Source organism: Fusarium keratoplasticum, chromosome 1, assembly GCF_025433545.1.
Source record: "Fusarium keratoplasticum isolate Fu6.1 chromosome 1, whole genome shotgun sequence".
NCBI classification, from domain to species: Eukaryota; Fungi; Ascomycota; class Sordariomycetes; order Hypocreales; family Nectriaceae; genus Fusarium; species Fusarium keratoplasticum.
The window spans coordinates 6,100,669-6,117,587 of record NC_070529.1 but is presented as its reverse complement, the minus strand read 5'-3'; the positions used below and the strand labels follow the sequence as shown (position 1 = coordinate 6,117,587).

Sequence of the window (16,919 nt, the reverse complement as noted above, 5' to 3'; positions counted from 1 at the left end):
TTTTATTCTTACAACTCACTTCATCCTGTAGAATTACTTCATGTCCCCCTTTTCTCCTACTCGCACAAGTTGTTCTCTTCTGGATCTCGAGGTTATCGTGTCATCTTTCACCCAGCAACTTTTCCACCAAATCGAAAGTTTTCCCCAGCATAATTGACATCCTCCCCCCTTGCCTTCAGCTCAGCTTCAATGTCCATAAGCCGATTGTACTTGGCAACTCTTTCACCACGCGCTGGTGCACCCGACTTCAAGTGGCCAGTTCGAAGTGCCACCGTCAAGTCAGCGATGAAGTCGTCGGTCGTCTCTCCCGACCGATGAGACACGAACACGCCCCATCCTAGACTAGTAGCATAGTTTGCTCTGCTCATGACATTAGTGTTAAGCATATTTGTGTAGATAAGAGGTACTCACGCCTCAATGGCTTCGCTGACGGTGCCAATCTGATTCACCTTGAGCAGCATCGCATTACACGCCTTCTTCTCGGCCGCCATCTTGACCCTCTCCACGTTTGTGCAGAGAAGGTCATCGCCAACAAGCTCAACCGGACAGTCTTTGTTGAACTCTGACCAACTCTGCCAGTCGTCTTCAGCAAAGGGGTCCTCGAGCAGCACCATGGGGTACTTATCAAGGATGTCCTTGTAGAGCTTCTGCATCTCCTTGGAGCTCCTGACATCTTTAACTGACTTGTTTTTGAAGGCCAAGTCGTAATTTCCCGTGCCAGCGTCAAAGAACTCAGAAGAAGCGGGGTCGCAGGCCAGTTTGACACGACCAGTGAAGCCTGCTTTGTCTATGGCCACAGTGAGAAGATCGAGAGCCTCTTCCAGGGTGGAGATGGGGGGCGCAAAGCCACCTTCATCTCCGACACCAGTTGCTAAACATCTCTCGTTAATAGCTGCCTAGAGCCACTGATGTCATGACTCACCCGGAGCTCCGAATTTGTCTGTAATGACGCCCTTGAGAGCGTGGTAAACTTCAGAAGCAATCCGAATAGCCTCATCAAACGACTCTGCGCCTGTAGGTGCGATCATGATCTCCTGGAAAGCCATGGTGTTTCCAGAATGAACGCCTCCGTTTAGGACGTTGAGGAATGGGACGGGCATCACGTATGGCTTCTTCACGCCTGCTTCAGTTCGCAAGAAGTCATAAAGAGGAACGCCCTTTGTGTCGCGTTAGTATTTGAAAGCAAGATATCGCTCAATTGATGACCTACTGCGGAAGCTGCACCGGCTCTGGCACATGCCATGCTGATACCAAGTATGGCATTGGCACCTAGACGAGACTTGTTGGGCGTGCCATCGAGCTGCTTCATGAAAGCATCAATGTCCTTTAGTTGTGTCTTGGGATTAAAGCCCTTTGAAACGAGGGCTGGGCCAATGACTTGTTCCACATTGTGGACGGCTTGGGTAACGCCCTTGCCTCCATATTTGGAGCTATCTTTGTCTCGTAGCTCGACAGCTTCATGAGTCCCAGTCGAGGCTCCGGATGGAACTAGAGCGCGGAATGTGCCTTTGGCGCGTTAGTTTACAGCTGTTGAGACAACGGGATGTAGTTTGCCAGACCCTGGGTAGTCGTCACCTCCACCTGGACGGTCGGATTCCCGCGGGAATCGAGGCGCTGCGCAGCTTTGACACTCTGAATCATGCTGAAGACGATGTGTTGCGAGGCCGATAATATTTTTAATGTCTGCTCCTCTGACTTGTTGTCTGGCGCTGGGACTTCATGTTATCACCAGGATAGGACGTTGGAGGTGAGCTATTTACCGCCTACTTATAAAGCTGTAATGAGTCGATTCCGTCATTTATATTTAGGATACTTTAAAATAGAACCGGATGTTACGGCATTAACTATGTTGCCAACTCTCTATCCTGTCTGCTTGGTAGTGTCTACCCGCCTTAACCGACATATCCGGGCATTAAACTGACGTCAATTCCGATTGTCCCAGCGGACAATCAGCAGAGCCTGGATATTCCCGAAGGAAAAACTGGGATATTGGCTGGGAAAGTCACATGTTATTTTGAACGCGATGAATTAAGAGTGTCGCATATTCACGGTCGAAGAGATTGGGGGGGTTCTCAAGGGACGATAGTTTTAGTAGAATAGATTAGTTCAAGGAAATAGCTGTCTAATTGCCTACCCCATAATGGTGATAATTACTGGTCGACCTTTCTCTCATCATCAAACTCAATGATCGACGCCTCAGCACTTGCTGCGACAAGAAGATTATAGCACTTTTCGCCTACGCTCAAACTCCCGGCATAAATGTCAAAAGATTTCCCTAGTGAGCCTCTTGGCCAAGGATCAGTTGCTAGCAGTGACCTAGGGGTCGAAAGACTTGTTAGAAGATCCCTGGTCAAGCTCAAGTGTCTCCTATTTCTTGGGCTCTGGCTTGGGGGCTGGCGGCGCTTGCTTAGCCTGAGCCCAGAACCAGTCATTAACTGCATCAATGTGCTCGCGTTCATCCTCGATCACCTGACGGCTCTCGTGAGAATCATGGCCCGCAAGGTCCTTCGTCTCCTGGTTCTCTCTCACCTGCACACGGGGCTGACCTACCCAGGCAGGTCGGAACATGTTCCTCCATTGAATCTGGGCCTGGTTGTCAAGGTAGATCTTGTCCCTGGCTAGTTCGGGGCTTAGAGGTCCTGACTGTCCCAAGCGTGAGAAAGCTGCTGGGGCCAGAGGGGTTTCTTTTTCAGTGGTGCTCACCATTGGGGAAGCTCCTGGGGTGAAGTTGTTGGCGACTGGGTTGAGTCCTGTGGTTCTGATGGAAGGGGGGATGTTGTTCCTCGACAGGTAGGACGATGCTGAAGAATAGACATCTGTTGGAGTTCCGTCACTGCGAGGAGTGACGGGGCCTGCGATTCGACCGGCATCAAGTTGATGATAGCCCTGTGCACCGTAATGTGAGTATGTACTCGGGATCAGATGAAGAGGACGATCATAGAGGTTGGCCTGGCCACGATGGGCCTTAGTGAAGCCGGGAGGAACCTGTCCACGGTAAGTAATAGTCCTCAACGTACGATCAAGGGGGATTCTGGACTTACCCTCGGCCACGGCGTCCCAGTCGACGTTGAGGTATCTGTCAGAATCATCGCACACGTTAGTCTTTGGCTCAAACGGGGGGGCTTCCTTGTCTCGACGAAAGGTGATAGTCCCTTGGACCTTTGGTTTACCTTGTGTGGTACCTGTGGAATGTTCACTGGCAGGGCCGGAACCAGGGAAGGGAGGCGGGTCGGGGCGGAACTTGATGGTTCCGTGGACCACGGGTCGAGGAAACTCGACGCCCTCTTCATCTTCCTCTGGTATCCAGACTTTGCCAGCGGGAGTGTCAGCGGGGAAATCTTTCAGGGGGATGCCGTTGATGAGGATGAGGGGGATGCTTTGGGTGCGAGGGGGAATATCCCAGTTGGGAGGGGGATCGACCCGAGTGGGACGGAGGGTGATGCTTTGAGGGGGATTGTTCTTACCTTGGGTCCAAGAATTAGACTGAAAGTTGACACCGGGGCCGGGATACGTGGTGTTGGTCTCCCGGAGGGTAATAGACTGCTTCTTGTCAGACATGGTGAGAATGCGTTGGCTGTTTCTGCCTTGTCGCGTTTGATGTAGTCGTCGGTAATGTTTGGCTGTTTGCCTTGGTGCGAGAGAAAAACGAGGAAGGTGAACATAAGGGAACGCGGAGATTTTATAGTAAAACCTGGAGATGTTCATGGTCTGCCCGTCCACGTGTTGTTCACCAAGTGCGCAACAAATGCTCTTGCAAATAGCACTGAACAAGTACGGCAAGAGCCAGATGCATTTGTGAGAATGCCTTTGTTCGCGATGATTCGTTCTTTGACGCTCAGATGATTGAAAGCGCCTAGGTGAACAATGAAGTTGTTTGGTCTGAGTGTTTGTGCGGTGTTGGTGATTCGCAGTCGTAATCAGTCACTCGGTTCAAGGTCACTGATGGAGCGCTCGGTGAGAGAAAAAGGATGAGCATGGGGAAAGAAAGGTGAAAAGTATTCACTGTAAGCTTTTAGAGATGAAAACAAGAAAAGGCACCATAGCCCAGCTACAGATACACACGTCAACCCGCCCCCGGCCCTGGCACAACAGACCACGTTTCTCCGGTAAACACCAACGAACCTTCCTGCCGTAGCTTCTCCGGATCGACGTATAGCTTGACTTCTACATTTGGCTTGTCGACGTTGGAGACGCGGGCGACGAGGTAAATGATGGGCGACACCATGGGCGAGAGCGTTGTGTTGGTGTTCTCTTGCATCTGTCATAGAGTCAGTGAATGATACTCCCCCTCTCATCACGGGATAAAACGTACCCTCTGGTATTGTCTCTTGCTCATGTAAAACGGCGTGCGTGAGTGTCCCGTGGTGGCCTTGACCTCGATCATGTACAGCGGCTTCTTGGTCAACCACGCCGTCCGGTCGAGATAGCCCTTATCCACGAGATGCGTCGTCAACGCGCGCTTCCTATCAAAGTAGACAATGTCGGCTGTTTCCCTCCCCGTCCAAGGTAGCATGTCAGCGTAGTTAGGGTGGACCGTGACGAATTTGCGCATCTGGCTTTGCCAGTTTTCCCTGCTGAATCTTGGTAGTGAAGGGTCCATCTTGGAGAGGAGCTCAAACACCTATCGTGTGTCAGTGGGCGATAACACAAACTTGCAAGTTACTTACGAAGAGTTCGCCTAGCGCTCCAATCTTCATGTCGCGCTCAAGTGGGTTGCGCGACCGGAATCGTCGAGAGAGTTCAACTTCGTCTTCTTCAACATCCGGAAGAGCACCAAATAGACCAGACATGTCGTATGCGCCCTTGCTGGGGAACCTCGCGGTGCTCGCTGCCGAAATGACATTGTTGACCAGCCTCAAATACTCTGCATCATCGTCAATAGTCGGCTCCTCAGGCCGCCCACCCAAGCCCTGAAACTGGAACGCCGAAGTGGTGGACTGTGCTGCGGGCGAAGATCCAAAGACAAAGGCTGGCTGTGTGGCTGGTCTTGGCTGTGGTTGCCCGCTCGTTAGTCTGCTCGTCGCGCTCACGTTCGGTGTTTGGGGGGTGTTGTTTGATGTTCGGCGATTTTGGCGGGGAGGTTCGGTTGTGGAAGAAGCTGGAGTAAACAGTCTTCGCCCGGTGATTGATGAATTTGACGTCGCGGGGCTTCTTTGGCGTACGGGGAGATCTCCCCACCGAGGAGGAGATCTCATGTCGGCGAATTGACGGAACACGGAGTCTTCGTCGTCGCTGGAGATGTCGTGTTCGTGGATCTCGGGTTGCGCAAGGTATCTGGCGATGAGATCCTCTTCAGCTTCAGGATTGATGGTGTCGTCGGGGTCGTCTTCCTCCTCCACGACTTCCACGGCCGGCTCTTCTTCTTCGCCGGATGGCTCTTCAGCAAAAATCTCGCCCTCGACTTCCAAAGTATCCTCATCCTCTTCCACTTCTTCCTCCTCTTCAATCTCTTCTGGAATCTCAACCTCCACAATACCCTCCGCCTCCAAGATCTGCGTCATGTTGATAATCGGTGCGTTCAAAACAGAAGTGACAACCTGAATAGCCCGTGATCCAGCAGGCTTCGTCTGAAAAGTCGCAGGGTCCATCATCATCCACTCCATTATCCGTCTCGGAAGAGCCGAAAAGTAGCAGAAGCCTTGGGTCTTGGGATCTCGAGGAACGTAGACCTTGAGGGTCTCGTCGTCTTCGCGTAGATGGAGTTCGCTTCTCTCTTGGACGTGGACCAAGTCGTGGCCATCTTGGGAAAGGTGCAGTTCTGATGAGATGCCATCTGTTTCGTAGACTTCTGTGCGACAAAGGACCCAATAGAGTTCTTGGTTGTCGGCCATTGTACGGGGACTGTTGAAGTGCACGGCGATCCTATAACTGTCAGCAGTGACATACCACTTAGCCCGAGAGAATTACCTGTAGAGACCATCTGCCTTTTGCCGAATGTCGCGATCAGGGTACTGCAGTCTATCCATCCTCCCACCCGCCACAGTCGAAATCTCCCTGACCATGGTAGACAGATACCTCGTCTCCAGCCCCAGCCAAGAGAGGAATGGCCTCAAGCGACGAACTTCATCAAGAGAAAAATCGAGAATCTTAGCCTGAGGGCCGAAAATATCACCCAGGGCTTTCCGATCGGTGATGGCGAATTGTGTTCTGCCTGTTTGCAACTTGACCGATCCGTTGGGATACTTTACGGGAAAAACCTTGCCGATGAAGATGGGTTCCTCATCAGGGAAGTCATTAGCAGAGACCAACAGGGAGTTGAGTGCCCATATCGTTTCCTTGACTGCCGTGGTTGACGGGGAGGGCACTCTTGCACCCATTTCTTTGAGTTCATCGTAGGCCATGTCCAGTGTCAGCTCTTGCACGCCAAGAAAGCTCACAAAGAAATCCTCCAAGTCGGGATAAAGATCGTTCAGTGCCACTCGTCCTCTAATCTGGGTAGCGCTAGACCAGAGACATTCGCCCGCTGTGTACCAGCGACTCGTGTTCCCAATGTTGACGTAGACCAAAGCCTCTTCAGCAAATGCCTTCCTGGGATGTGTTAGCTCGTCGCCGAAAAGGCTGAAGAGGCTACATACTTGAGCTTTAACGCATCAATCTCAGGAAGGGTTCGCCTGATGTCGTCCAGAGAAGTGTAGAGATCGTTGATCCAGTCAAAATCCTCGCTTCCCACACTCTTCAGCTTCCGTATCTCAGCCAAGTAGTGACTCCAAGAAGCGTCTGGAACGCCTAGTGTCGTTTTGAAGAACTGCCTCAAGACATCGAGCTCGTCTCCGGATCGCCCAAACTGTGCCTGGTAAAGGTGCTCAAGCGGGTACGCTGTCTGCATGTCTTCTCGAGCGCTCCAGAGGCACTTTTCGGGTGATGCCCATGTCGCTGGGTTGGAGTCATGTCCCGGAACAAAGATCAGGTTTCCATCAGTAATCTCTTGCCTGGGTATGTTAGCTCAATATTTTTAGGTGTTTAAGAAGACAGACCTTGCCTCTGCTTGCGCGTTCAGGAAACTATCAGCCTCACGACAGCGTCCGTAGATAACCTCGTAAAGATCCAAGATTCTGGAGTTCCGACGAACACCTGCAGCCGTATTGCTGAAGCGAATTGTCTTGAGAATGCTCAAGTAAAATTGTAGATCGTCAGTGTCGCCAACGCCTAGATAGTCGACTAGAAATCCCCATTTCGACCGGTATGTGCCCATAGTGATGGGCTCGTTCAGATCAAGAAAGATAAAGTCCTCGTCTTCGGCGTATCGAGCATGCTTTCCTTCAAGCTCAGGCAGGGGTAGGTAAGTTGTCGATAGTGGTTCTGATAGTGCAAACTCGTTTCCGCCCTTGCAAACGACCTCCATGTCTTGCAGCTGCCTCATGATTTCCGGCGATGCCGCCACAGTCGCCTGTTCAAATTCCCAGACTTGCTGTAGCGCGCCCAAAAGGCATTCGGGTCGGTGCTGTTCGATGAACCGAAAGACAGAAGAGAGTTCCAACTTCCGCGCAGCTCCCATCTGGGTGAGTCTAAGATGTCGACGTAGGAAGAGTCGGTTTTCCATCCACGCTACCCACGACCACCTGGAACCTGGCGGTGTGGCTGGCTCTTCGTCAAAGTACTTTTCGTGCAGGAAAGGCGCTGCGAAGCCCGTCGACTCTTCGTTCGGCTTGAGAAGTTTGCTTGGGCCGTATTCGTCGTCGGTCGCGAGGTAGACGTCCTGCCTTGAAGGTGAGCATGCTTTCATGTCCTGATCATATACGTAGTAGCCGTCTAGCCTCAATTGAGACTCGTCTCCATCCAACAAGCCTTCTGACAGGTATAGGAACTTCAAGTGGCTAATGGAAGCTGAGAGTGCCGCCTCATCTGCCACAGCGACAGCTGGCTTCTTCAGGATCAGACCCCGAACATCCTTCACCAGTGCCTCGATGACGCCAAACTTGTCGAATAGCGCTCTTCGGTCAGGATTGTCAGCAGCGTTCGGATCGACGAGGCTCAAGTTGAGGTCGTCGGGAATGGCCAGCTGCCCAGGGCAGTGCGAGTAGTACAAAGGGCCACTGCCGGCAGAAACCCACTCGCCATTCTCCAGGGGGATAAATTTGAGGTCTTTGATCCGATCTTGTGACGCTTTCAGGGTTGCGGTGTCTTTGAGTAGGACGAGGGCTCTTGCTGCGAGCGAATGCCACTCGTTATCCGTCTCCGGGTTCTTCATTCGTGACGCTTCCGGTTGCTTCTGGAGATCCTTTTCCACGCGGACAATCATATCCCAAGCAGAGACATTCTCCAGCCCATATGGCTTCAACAAAGCCAAGTCTTCCGTCTTGTACTCTTTAGAGAGATAAATCTCCTCGTCCATATCCATAAACAGGGGATCTCCCTGCTTATCACGCAACCACGGCTGCAGCCGGCACAGCTTATGAATGTAGTCGAGCTTCCCCGTGCCCAGCGTGCGAAGGACCTTGACCTCTTGAATCCGCTCCTCGATCCTGTCCAGCAAGCCTGACCAGAAGCTGTCCCACGGGTAGGAATCGCGCTGGGGAAGCCATCGCATCCACTGATACTGGAGCGTGGGGTGGTCGCAGAACTCTTGGATTGCTTTGATGAAGCAGTCTGCGATTCCGGTCAAAAGCGCGCGGTTCCTAAGGGATGTGACGACGAGTCCTTGTCGACTTGCCTCGGTGACGAAATCGGTGTGAATGAGGAACTGTAAACATGTCAGCTTCCGGGTGAACCCTGAGGGCCTTATTCCTCACCTTGAAACCCATTGGGCGCATTGGCAAAAAGGCAAAGACGTCCTGGCTTTCAACAATGGGCGTTGCAGACTCCGCCAGCGGGAATGCTAGAACAACCTCTGCTGATGAATCGGCACGATCTCTTTCTTCCGAGTAGGTTCTGTTCTCGCTCTTGGGAATGTTCTCGGCCATGTGCTTTGTAACGTGATACCGTCGCTCCTCCACGCCCTCAGAAGTCGTCTTTCGAACTGTTGCTGGGTTGCTGCCGTGGAGCGAGTAGGTCGTCACTGAGGTCAAGCTGTCATCTTCATCGAAAAATGAGACCTGTACTCTGCGCAGCTTCCGGAGGAAGAGAAGAATGGTGTGCTGAAGGTCTTGAAACTGAAGTTTGATGGTCTCCAGTTGCCGGGCATCTTCCTCGGGGTCGTCGCTCGTGTGAAGGAATAAAGTAATCCGTGTCAGGGTCTCCCCAAGAACTTCGTCAGTCTCCTCCCACACAGGCGTAACCATGCCGAGTCCCGAGTCTCCCTTTCGATGAGTAAAGGAGAAGGAAAAGTCGTTGGACTGGATGTGAACCTTCCAGGCGGCCATAAACACAGACTTGAAACCGATGCCCTTCTCGCCGATGTAGCCCGCTGCGCCGACTTTGGAGCTTTTGCCGATGGCGCAGATCGCTCTCAGGTTTTCATGTGTGAAGCCATTCTCATTGCACTCAATCGACACCTTGTCGGGCCAAATCTTGAACGAAACATAAGGATCCTCGCCTTGCGAAATGGCGGTACTGTAATTGTTGTCGTCGGCATTCTGCAAAAGCTCAAAGACGAATCTTGCATTGCTTGTGTAGAGGTTTCTCGCTAATCTGGCTGGTATGTGAGCATTCACCTCCGTAAAGCGGCCTCGGCCTGTCACACGTACGTCAAAACGGCCGAACCGATCATCTCATCCTTCCGGAGGAGAGCCTCTTCAACCTCACGCCTGAGGTCGGGGTTGATGGCTCCGATGGCGGCGAGCTGGTCTTCGCCTAGATAGCCACGATCTTTGGCAATCTCCCTCACCAGATCCCGAGCCGTGGTGCCCGGCCCGTCCGAGGCGCCCTCAGAAGTGGACATGGTGGAGAACCCTTGAGAAACGAACCCTGTAATATGTGTGAAGCGCGTACGTGGGGGAAAATCGAGATCTGGCTGCAGAGCGAGATAGCAAAAGATGAAAGGTTTCAGGGAACAATCACCTTATGAGCTGCGGGCTTATCAGGCCCTCCCAAAGGAATAAGCTGCGACAATTTGCCGAACTGGCCTCGAGACACATTCCCTCCCCGTGTCGTGACTCGTACGAGGCGAAAAACAACACATCGGACGCGCCTAATCTCATGCAGGGGCCTTCAGCTTTGGGTCCAGCAGAGTCGATGATTGGCTCCGCCCATCGCCAAGGTGTCAGATTCCCGCGATGATCCCAGTTCCAAGGCGATTGTCGACACTTTTCTTCTGCGACGAGACGCGTTTTGTTGTCGCCAGAAGGGCCCGTTTCTTCCAATGACGAGCGTTAGATGCCATGGACTCACCTGTGATCAGCAAGCTGAACAACCAGTATGTTTCTTCAGCAGGAGGAGCAGCTCGGTAGTCGAATACTTGGTCTGCGGGAGGATGAAACAGTCTGGGGTAGATCCCGTTCAGCTGCCGTAGTGCCCGCAATCCCTGTTCACCTCGTTAGCGACGGTTAACTGCCAAGGATGATTGGTGGTCTGTTCTGTAGTTGTTCAGCTCAAGCAATGTCACGAGTGTCACCTCTCATCCCCATGTTCTATCACAAGACTACGCAAGTTGTCGAAATCAGGTGTCTTGATTCACTACCTAACTTCTCCACTATCCATCACATCACTTCCAAGATACTATCACACCTCTGTCGAAACCAGTCTCCAGCCATGCTGCTGAAGATCAAAGCATGCGGGTGCCACTCAAGAATGCCTTGACATTGGCCATCTTCTTGGTGGCGTGGCGAACCTTGGAAGCATTGCCAGGGTCGGCGACGAAGACAGGAGCCGGAGCTGGGACAATTGGCTTCTGTGGGGGGGAAGGTTGCTTCTTGACGGCACGCTCGACCGACTCCTCGGGGCTCTTCGGGGCCCATCGACTCGACTTCAGTCCGACGACTGAGTCCACACTAGCGATTCCTGGGCGAGGAATGTTAGTTAATCAGAGCACCGTTAGTATGGCGTGTCGGGTGTCCTTACCAGTAGGGGACGCACTGGACTTGCGTGAGACCTTGTCCTTGGGGCTGTTGGTCGCAACCTGGGAGGTCCATCCGTTGTCGACAGTGTCGTGGCTCATGGAGTGAGACTTGCTGACAGACTCATCGTTGCTCTTGGGCGTGACGGGTCGCTCGTCGGAGCGCTTGGCTTGGACGTTGGCGGCGGAGATGGAGGGTTGGCGAGGCATTTCTGGTTGAAGGTGGAAGGGACAGGTGCTCGCACCGCCCCAAAGATCTTGCAGCATAGCCGAGTGCTTCTTGCTGACAAAATCATCTTTGGGATCGATGGGAATACGCTGAAGAAGGGGTGACTCGATGATTTGTTTGGCATCTCGTCGGTCGCCAACGTTGTCTTCGCGAGCAGTACACTCCGTGCAGCGGATCTTTTCGACGGCAGAAAGGTCAATACCGCAGGTGCTGATGTTCTTCTCGATGGTGCCGCAAGTGCCAAAGAAGCACACGCAAGCGCCTCGAGCGCGGTCGCAAACATGGCGACGCTCCGCAACCATGTGTAGTTGCCCACAGGTAAAGGAGAGCGAGGGTGCCTTGGAGGGGGCACAGAGAGCGATGGTGATGAATTCTTGACACATCTTGGCGACGATGATGGGAGATGTCTGATGTGATCTGTTGGAGAAGGGAGGACAGCAGGGTAGAGGGATGAGGAGGGATGGGTGCTTGGTGATGTGTAAGATCCTTTGATGGTTGGTGTGAAGATTAGGATGAAAGAGGATCTTGCGGTGATGAAAGAAGAAGGAAGGAAAGAGAGAGAAGAGGTGGGGAGAAAGAGGCGAATATATAGCCGGAGGAGATCCTAAGGCTTAGGGGCAAGGAGTGGATGCAGAGGAGCAACTGGCAAACACTGGTACCCCCGCGTCGATGATGAAAATACCCTAACCGGGAGGACAATAGGGAAGACAATAGGCTTGATGAATAGGTACAGTGAACTCACCTATTCAGGCGTGCCCTGTCAACTGAAAAATCACCTAATCGGGGAGTGTCGCCGCAGCCTGCTCAGATGCGGCCTGGAGTTGAGTCGCCTCGCAACAACCTCAGAATGTAAACATCACTCTTGTTTGTATGTCCCACTAAGCCATATTGGGAGAATTTCCAACGACAATAGAAGTTCATGCCCATTCTTCTCTTTCTAGGTACCTAACCAAGAAGTATCACCTTGTCCTCCGATCGGACGCACGATTTGGTGAGCACCGAATCCAGCACTTGACCAACCCCTCGCCGCTCATAGATGCCATCCTTCTCCACTACGTGCATGACCCAGAAGAGATTCCAATCATCATCATCGCCTACTGGCACTTGTGACTTAGGGAGAGCGGAGCCTGCTATGGGTTCTTTGGAGTATGCGATGATGAGGCACTCCACCTCGATGCCGGCCGTGTGCGAAGCGATGTTATCTACATGTAAGGAGCCCACAAGCTCGCCATCCGAGGCAAAGAGAGGTGACCCTTTTACCCACTGTAGGGGGCGTTTATGACGAGGCAGCGCCTTCGATGAGATATCCTGCTTCGGCTCCAGAGCAGGCGGAGGTCCGGTGATGAGGCGAATGGATAGGGCCTTGAAAAGGATGACAGGGTATATGGGAAATTTTCTGTCGTCGGTGAGCACCTGTTGTGGGTGACCCAAATGAGTGGAAAGATGCTTACGGAAGGTTAGGGACAGACCCTTTGTGCTCTAGCCGGATCGACTCAATCGCCCTCTTCGCATCGCGAACTCGAGCATCAAAAGGTTCGTCATCGTCATCGGCAACAATCTCCCGTACCTCCGAAGCAGGTGTATCTCGAAACTCGTAATCCAGCTCGTCTCCCTCACGCCTCACAGTCGTAGGTCCAGAGAGCTCTCGTGCTTTGCAGTTCCGTGCTTCTGCCGCCGCGGTCAGAAGGGAACAACCATTTAGGAACAGCACTTACTGGATGCGCGATAGGTGACCCAAGAGATCAATATCAGCCAAGCCATATCATGCTTGATGTGGTAGGCCCACCAGTCGACCTCAGCTTGGCTGTTGATCACGTCGTCCGAGTAGATGCCTCCGCCTCCAATCTCTTGACCGTATCGCTTGCCCTGGGTGAAGCACGGGAGGGGAAATGCCAGAGACCAAGCTGAATACCGGGCCAAAAGAAAAGAATTCTGGAGATATTGCGACTGTCTGAGGAACTGAACTGTCTCGTCGGCGAGTGCGTGCGCATATCGGTCAGTGAATCGTTCAATTCGTCTCGGCTCGTTATATTCATCGACGTTATCGACCTCGTTTACAGATCCCTTTCTCGTCCAAACATGCCACTGGATGAAAGTTCTTCTCTGAACCCAGTGGAAAAGCCTTTCGGCTGCCTGGCTGTTATGGTCTGGCCCTTGACGAGTCTCGGGCGCCCAGGCAATCGGGCCCGACCAGCCTGCCCAAGAGTAACTTGCAAACCCAGGCCGTCGTCGTAATTTGCCGTCCATGGATAGAAAGAGAAGCGCTGAATTGAGATAGTTTGCAGGAAGCCCGTCGGCATACCACGATGTCAATTCGCCTCCGAGCTGGCGTAGAATGCCAGATAGCGCCCGAAGAGCGTCCCCGTCGTGCTCGAGTGTACGGTCCGAGTAATCCTCACACAAATTTTGATAGACGTCCCACGCAACCAGGTTACCAGTTCCCGGGCTTGCGATTGGCAAGATACAGTCATCATCAGGATCTTCCCATTTCCCTTGAAGATCGGCGGCAGTCTCCTCGCACCAGTTGGCTTGCGTACATCGGAAGTACGCCTGGTTGTTGATGAAGATCAGACTTCGTCGCGGGAGAACAAGCTCCTGCAGTGTCCATCCTTGCTGGTTGTACGTGCTGTTTTGTAGGTACCAGTACATGCTGTGGGTGACGGCGATCTTCATCTTCGAATTGAGCTGAGCAATGTGCTGGGAGGGTTGCCTTGAGCCAGGCCTGACTCCAGGTATACCCGATTGCACACCTGTTCCTGATGCAGCCACAATTGCAAAATGTGATCCTCGAAGAATCGAGTTCATCATTTCGATACCACCTTTCATGTCCCGTGGGTGGTCCTGAACGAGGCAGAGTGCGTCCACCCACAGGTACCTTTCGCCCAGCGATCGCACAAGCTCCATGGCATCGGTTATTGTCCGCGGGAGCTCTGGGCCAATTTTATCCAAGGCACCGGGTGTCTGGAGAAAGTCGAGATTGCATTGGAGGAGCTCGAAGACGGGCGCTTGGTCCCGGACGTAACTCAACGTCACGTATCGCGTACCAAGTGGCATGTACCGGACGCACTTGGTTCCAAGGTCCAGCAGTCGAAAGTTGGATGTTTTCTCCTCATTTATTGATAGCGTCTTGTGCTCTATGCCCCTCTGATCTGTGCATTAGATGAAGTGTGTCGAATCGGGGTGTATCTTGTTGCTTACTACTTCGGTGGGCATCACATTGCTCGGGATCGGCGTGAACTCGATGTCTCTCTGAAGGAGATTTTCATGAGTCTAAATGATATAAAAATGTTTTGGAAATTGGAGTGCTTACCAGGGACAGAGGAAGGTGGAAGCAAGAATCTCCGTGCTTCTCCTCACATTGCCGCAGCCATGAACGAACAAGCCATGTTGAAACCTGTTCTTCTTTGACCACTCTCGCGACATAAGGACCCTGTTCTGAGTTAATCTTCTCGGTGCCATTCTCAACAAACAAAACTCTTGTTCCGCATAGCAAGGGATGTGAAAGCCGAAGGCAGTGTTCCCCAGGGCGAACTGTGATCCGGACTGGCTCAGCTCGGGGGGCTTCAAGTCCTGATTCTTTGACAGCGGAGGCGAGAACTGCCTCATTCAATGCTTCCAGAATTATCTGACAAAAAGGGCAGCCTTTTCTTTTCTGGAGCTCCCCAAGCGTCCCTAGCAAGTAGCCATCAGCGTCGAGACCAAGCGCACTTCTCAATTCATCATGAGAGGGTACCTCACCATTAAAGGCGCCAATGCCTCGAACAGCTTGACAGAACTCCGTACAATGACCGATGCTAATCTTATTTTCGCTTCTTGACATCGTGCTTCAAATTCGTATGGTTTGGTTGTAGGTCGGCAAAAGTGGGGATGCGAGGTCAGATTTGTCGTCTGACTTGCTGACTGCATCTACACGAGCGGGGAACCAGGCTTCAGAGAACACTGGTCCATCTCTGCTGACAACAGACCGAAGCCATCCTATTTGGACCGAAAATGCTGTTCTGGTCCAGGATACCGCGTTTTATAGCATTGGGCTTTAAGATAATTATGTGTTGAATTATGTTCTTTGTCAAGGTGACTGATGCTCTCGTCAAGAGGCCGTTCTGGGCTGTAAAGCTCTGAACACGACGAGATCATCACACTGTAAAAGGGTCGGAAATGGTAGAAACTTTTGTCCCATGGTAAGAAGCTCGACATCTCCACGCGTATGGGAACTAAGATGAATGCTAGTGGTTTAAGGGGCGGTTTATTTCGCTTGGGCAAAGTCGATGCCTGTGAGAGCTAAGTTTGGAAGAACACCCTGGAGCTTCCTGGGTGTTGGATCTTCTATGAAAACTATGGTATATTTGGGCACTGTGATTGGGATAGCTTATGGAACGTTGATTCTTCAATATACGAATTCAAGATAGACGCAGGGTACCAAAGCCCCGTCCTTAAGAGACGGCATCCGCTTGTTCAACAGGTGCAAAAACCCTAGAAGAGTCCGAATTGCAAACCTAGCTACTATAGAGGGACTAGAATTTGAAGGGTTACTTGAAAAGATTGGCTATAGTGGAAAAGAGGGAAGATGAGAGTCTTAGGAAAGCTTACTCATAAAAGTAATTAAACCAAATACCGAGCAACCCAAGACCCCTATTCATCTGCCAGCACGTTTCATTCACGTGCAAGTGCTCCGAGACAACAGCGGCACATCCTTCCAGAAACGGGCGCATCCACCGCCGCTCAAAGTGCCGTTGGTCCTCAAAGCGTGGTGTGACAGTGGCAGTTCCAAGACGTCACAGTATGACTTACTATGGAGAACATTTTTTCGAAAGGGACAAAGAACACACCGATCAACAACTCGCGCCTTGGCTACTTGGCAAAGTGGCTAAACAAACAGGCAGCAGAATTAAATCTGCAGGACAAGACATGCTCGCATGAGCCGAGTCGGGGTAAACTGGAGTTGATCCACTGTTGGCTCTGGGCATAAAACTTTTGCAGGTCAGGCGTGTTTTTCTGTGCTGGGCAATTGTGATGGTTTATCTAGACTCTGCTGAATGGCATTTGCAATGAGGCCATCTGGTTTGCTCTGGTTGCCCAATTCGAGCCTGGGTGGTGTTCACACGCATCAATCTGATGCTAACCCGGCAATTAAACAAAAAAAGACGAAAGGATGCGGCATCTCCGCGATCATCCTTATTCCCTCCCAAACCCGTTCACACCAGAAACCACCGTTTGACGTCAGGCTCATGAAGGCGGTTGTGAGATGGTGACGCACGCCCAGGCGACGCCAAGAGGGTAGTCCTCGCGTGAGTGCTAACCATTTAAGCTTAACTGGCTTGGCGGATAGGTTGCGGGCGCCACTCCCGGCTAACCGACGTGGTAGATTTTCTTGTCGATCATTTTGTTGGTGGGCGATCTGACGTCGTTGGATCTACGGTTGGGTGAGGCTCTTTTTCTCAGCTGGGAGCCTGAATTGAGTTTTGAGAGTCGGAAATAGTCAATTTGTGTCTAACATTGCGGAAATCACGTAGGAGGATGGCTGTATTTGAATGTAGGATATTTTGACTGACCTGACTACGACTAGATAGCCAAGATGTTCAATGTTTCACGTCCATGAGCCTGCCGCGTAATTGTCACAGCCGGGCAACTCACCTCACACAAGGAACCCACAAATCCAAGGCAACAGAATTAAACCAACAACTCCTGCAGTTCATCACATCTTGGAACAACGTCATACCTCGGATTGCCCAGACTGGGATTCACCGAAGTTTCGGCCGTCGA

The 16,919-nt window shown here is 52.0% G+C and overlaps 5 protein-coding genes across 5 annotated transcripts; all 5 read right to left on the bottom strand.

Annotated features, from left to right (window-relative positions):
* Positions 1–107: 107 nt before the first annotated feature.
* On the bottom strand, positions 108–1,641 carry NCS57_00181000 (Enolase; the record flags this gene model as incomplete). Its single annotated transcript, XM_053051861.1, has 5 exons — positions 108–360; positions 412–871; positions 923–1,157; positions 1,211–1,506; positions 1,560–1,641. The coding sequence occupies 5 exons, from the start codon at positions 1,639–1,641 to the stop codon at positions 108–110; spliced, it is 1,326 nt and encodes a 441-aa protein (XP_052920376.1).
* Positions 1,642–2,367: 726 nt separating this feature from the next.
* On the bottom strand, positions 2,368–3,558 carry NCS57_00180900 (uncharacterized protein; the record flags this gene model as incomplete). Its single annotated transcript, XM_053051860.1, has 1 exon — positions 2,368–3,558. The coding sequence occupies one exon, from the start codon at positions 3,556–3,558 to the stop codon at positions 2,368–2,370; it is 1,191 nt and encodes a 396-aa protein (XP_052920375.1).
* A 505-nt stretch (positions 3,559–4,063) lies between these two features.
* NCS57_00180800 (uncharacterized protein) lies at positions 4,064–9,817 on the bottom strand (the record flags this gene model as incomplete). The annotated part of the gene is made up of 8 exons (XM_053051859.1): positions 4,064–4,258; positions 4,313–4,621; positions 4,668–5,862; positions 5,908–6,528; positions 6,576–6,929; positions 6,975–8,680; positions 8,730–9,567; positions 9,624–9,817. 8 exons carry the CDS (start codon positions 9,815–9,817, stop codon positions 4,064–4,066), a joined length of 5,412 nt encoding a protein of 1,803 aa, XP_052920374.1.
* Positions 9,818–10,639: 822 nt separating this feature from the next.
* Positions 10,640–11,542, bottom strand: NCS57_00180700 (uncharacterized protein; the record flags this gene model as incomplete). Its single annotated transcript, XM_053051858.1, has 2 exons — positions 10,640–10,875; positions 10,936–11,542. The coding sequence occupies 2 exons, from the start codon at positions 11,540–11,542 to the stop codon at positions 10,640–10,642; spliced, it is 843 nt and encodes a 280-aa protein (XP_052920373.1).
* A 562-nt stretch (positions 11,543–12,104) lies between these two features.
* Positions 12,105–14,985, bottom strand: NCS57_00180600 (HET domain-containing protein; the record flags this gene model as incomplete). The annotated part of the gene is made up of 5 exons (XM_053051857.1): positions 14,470–14,985; positions 14,358–14,408; positions 12,875–14,303; positions 12,611–12,827; positions 12,105–12,555 (listed from the first exon to the last, which is right to left on the bottom strand). Exons 1-5 carry the CDS (start codon positions 14,977–14,979, stop codon positions 12,105–12,107), a joined length of 2,658 nt encoding a protein of 885 aa, XP_052920372.1. The 5' UTR covers positions 14,980–14,985.
* Between the last annotated feature and the right edge of the window lie 1,934 nt (positions 14,986–16,919).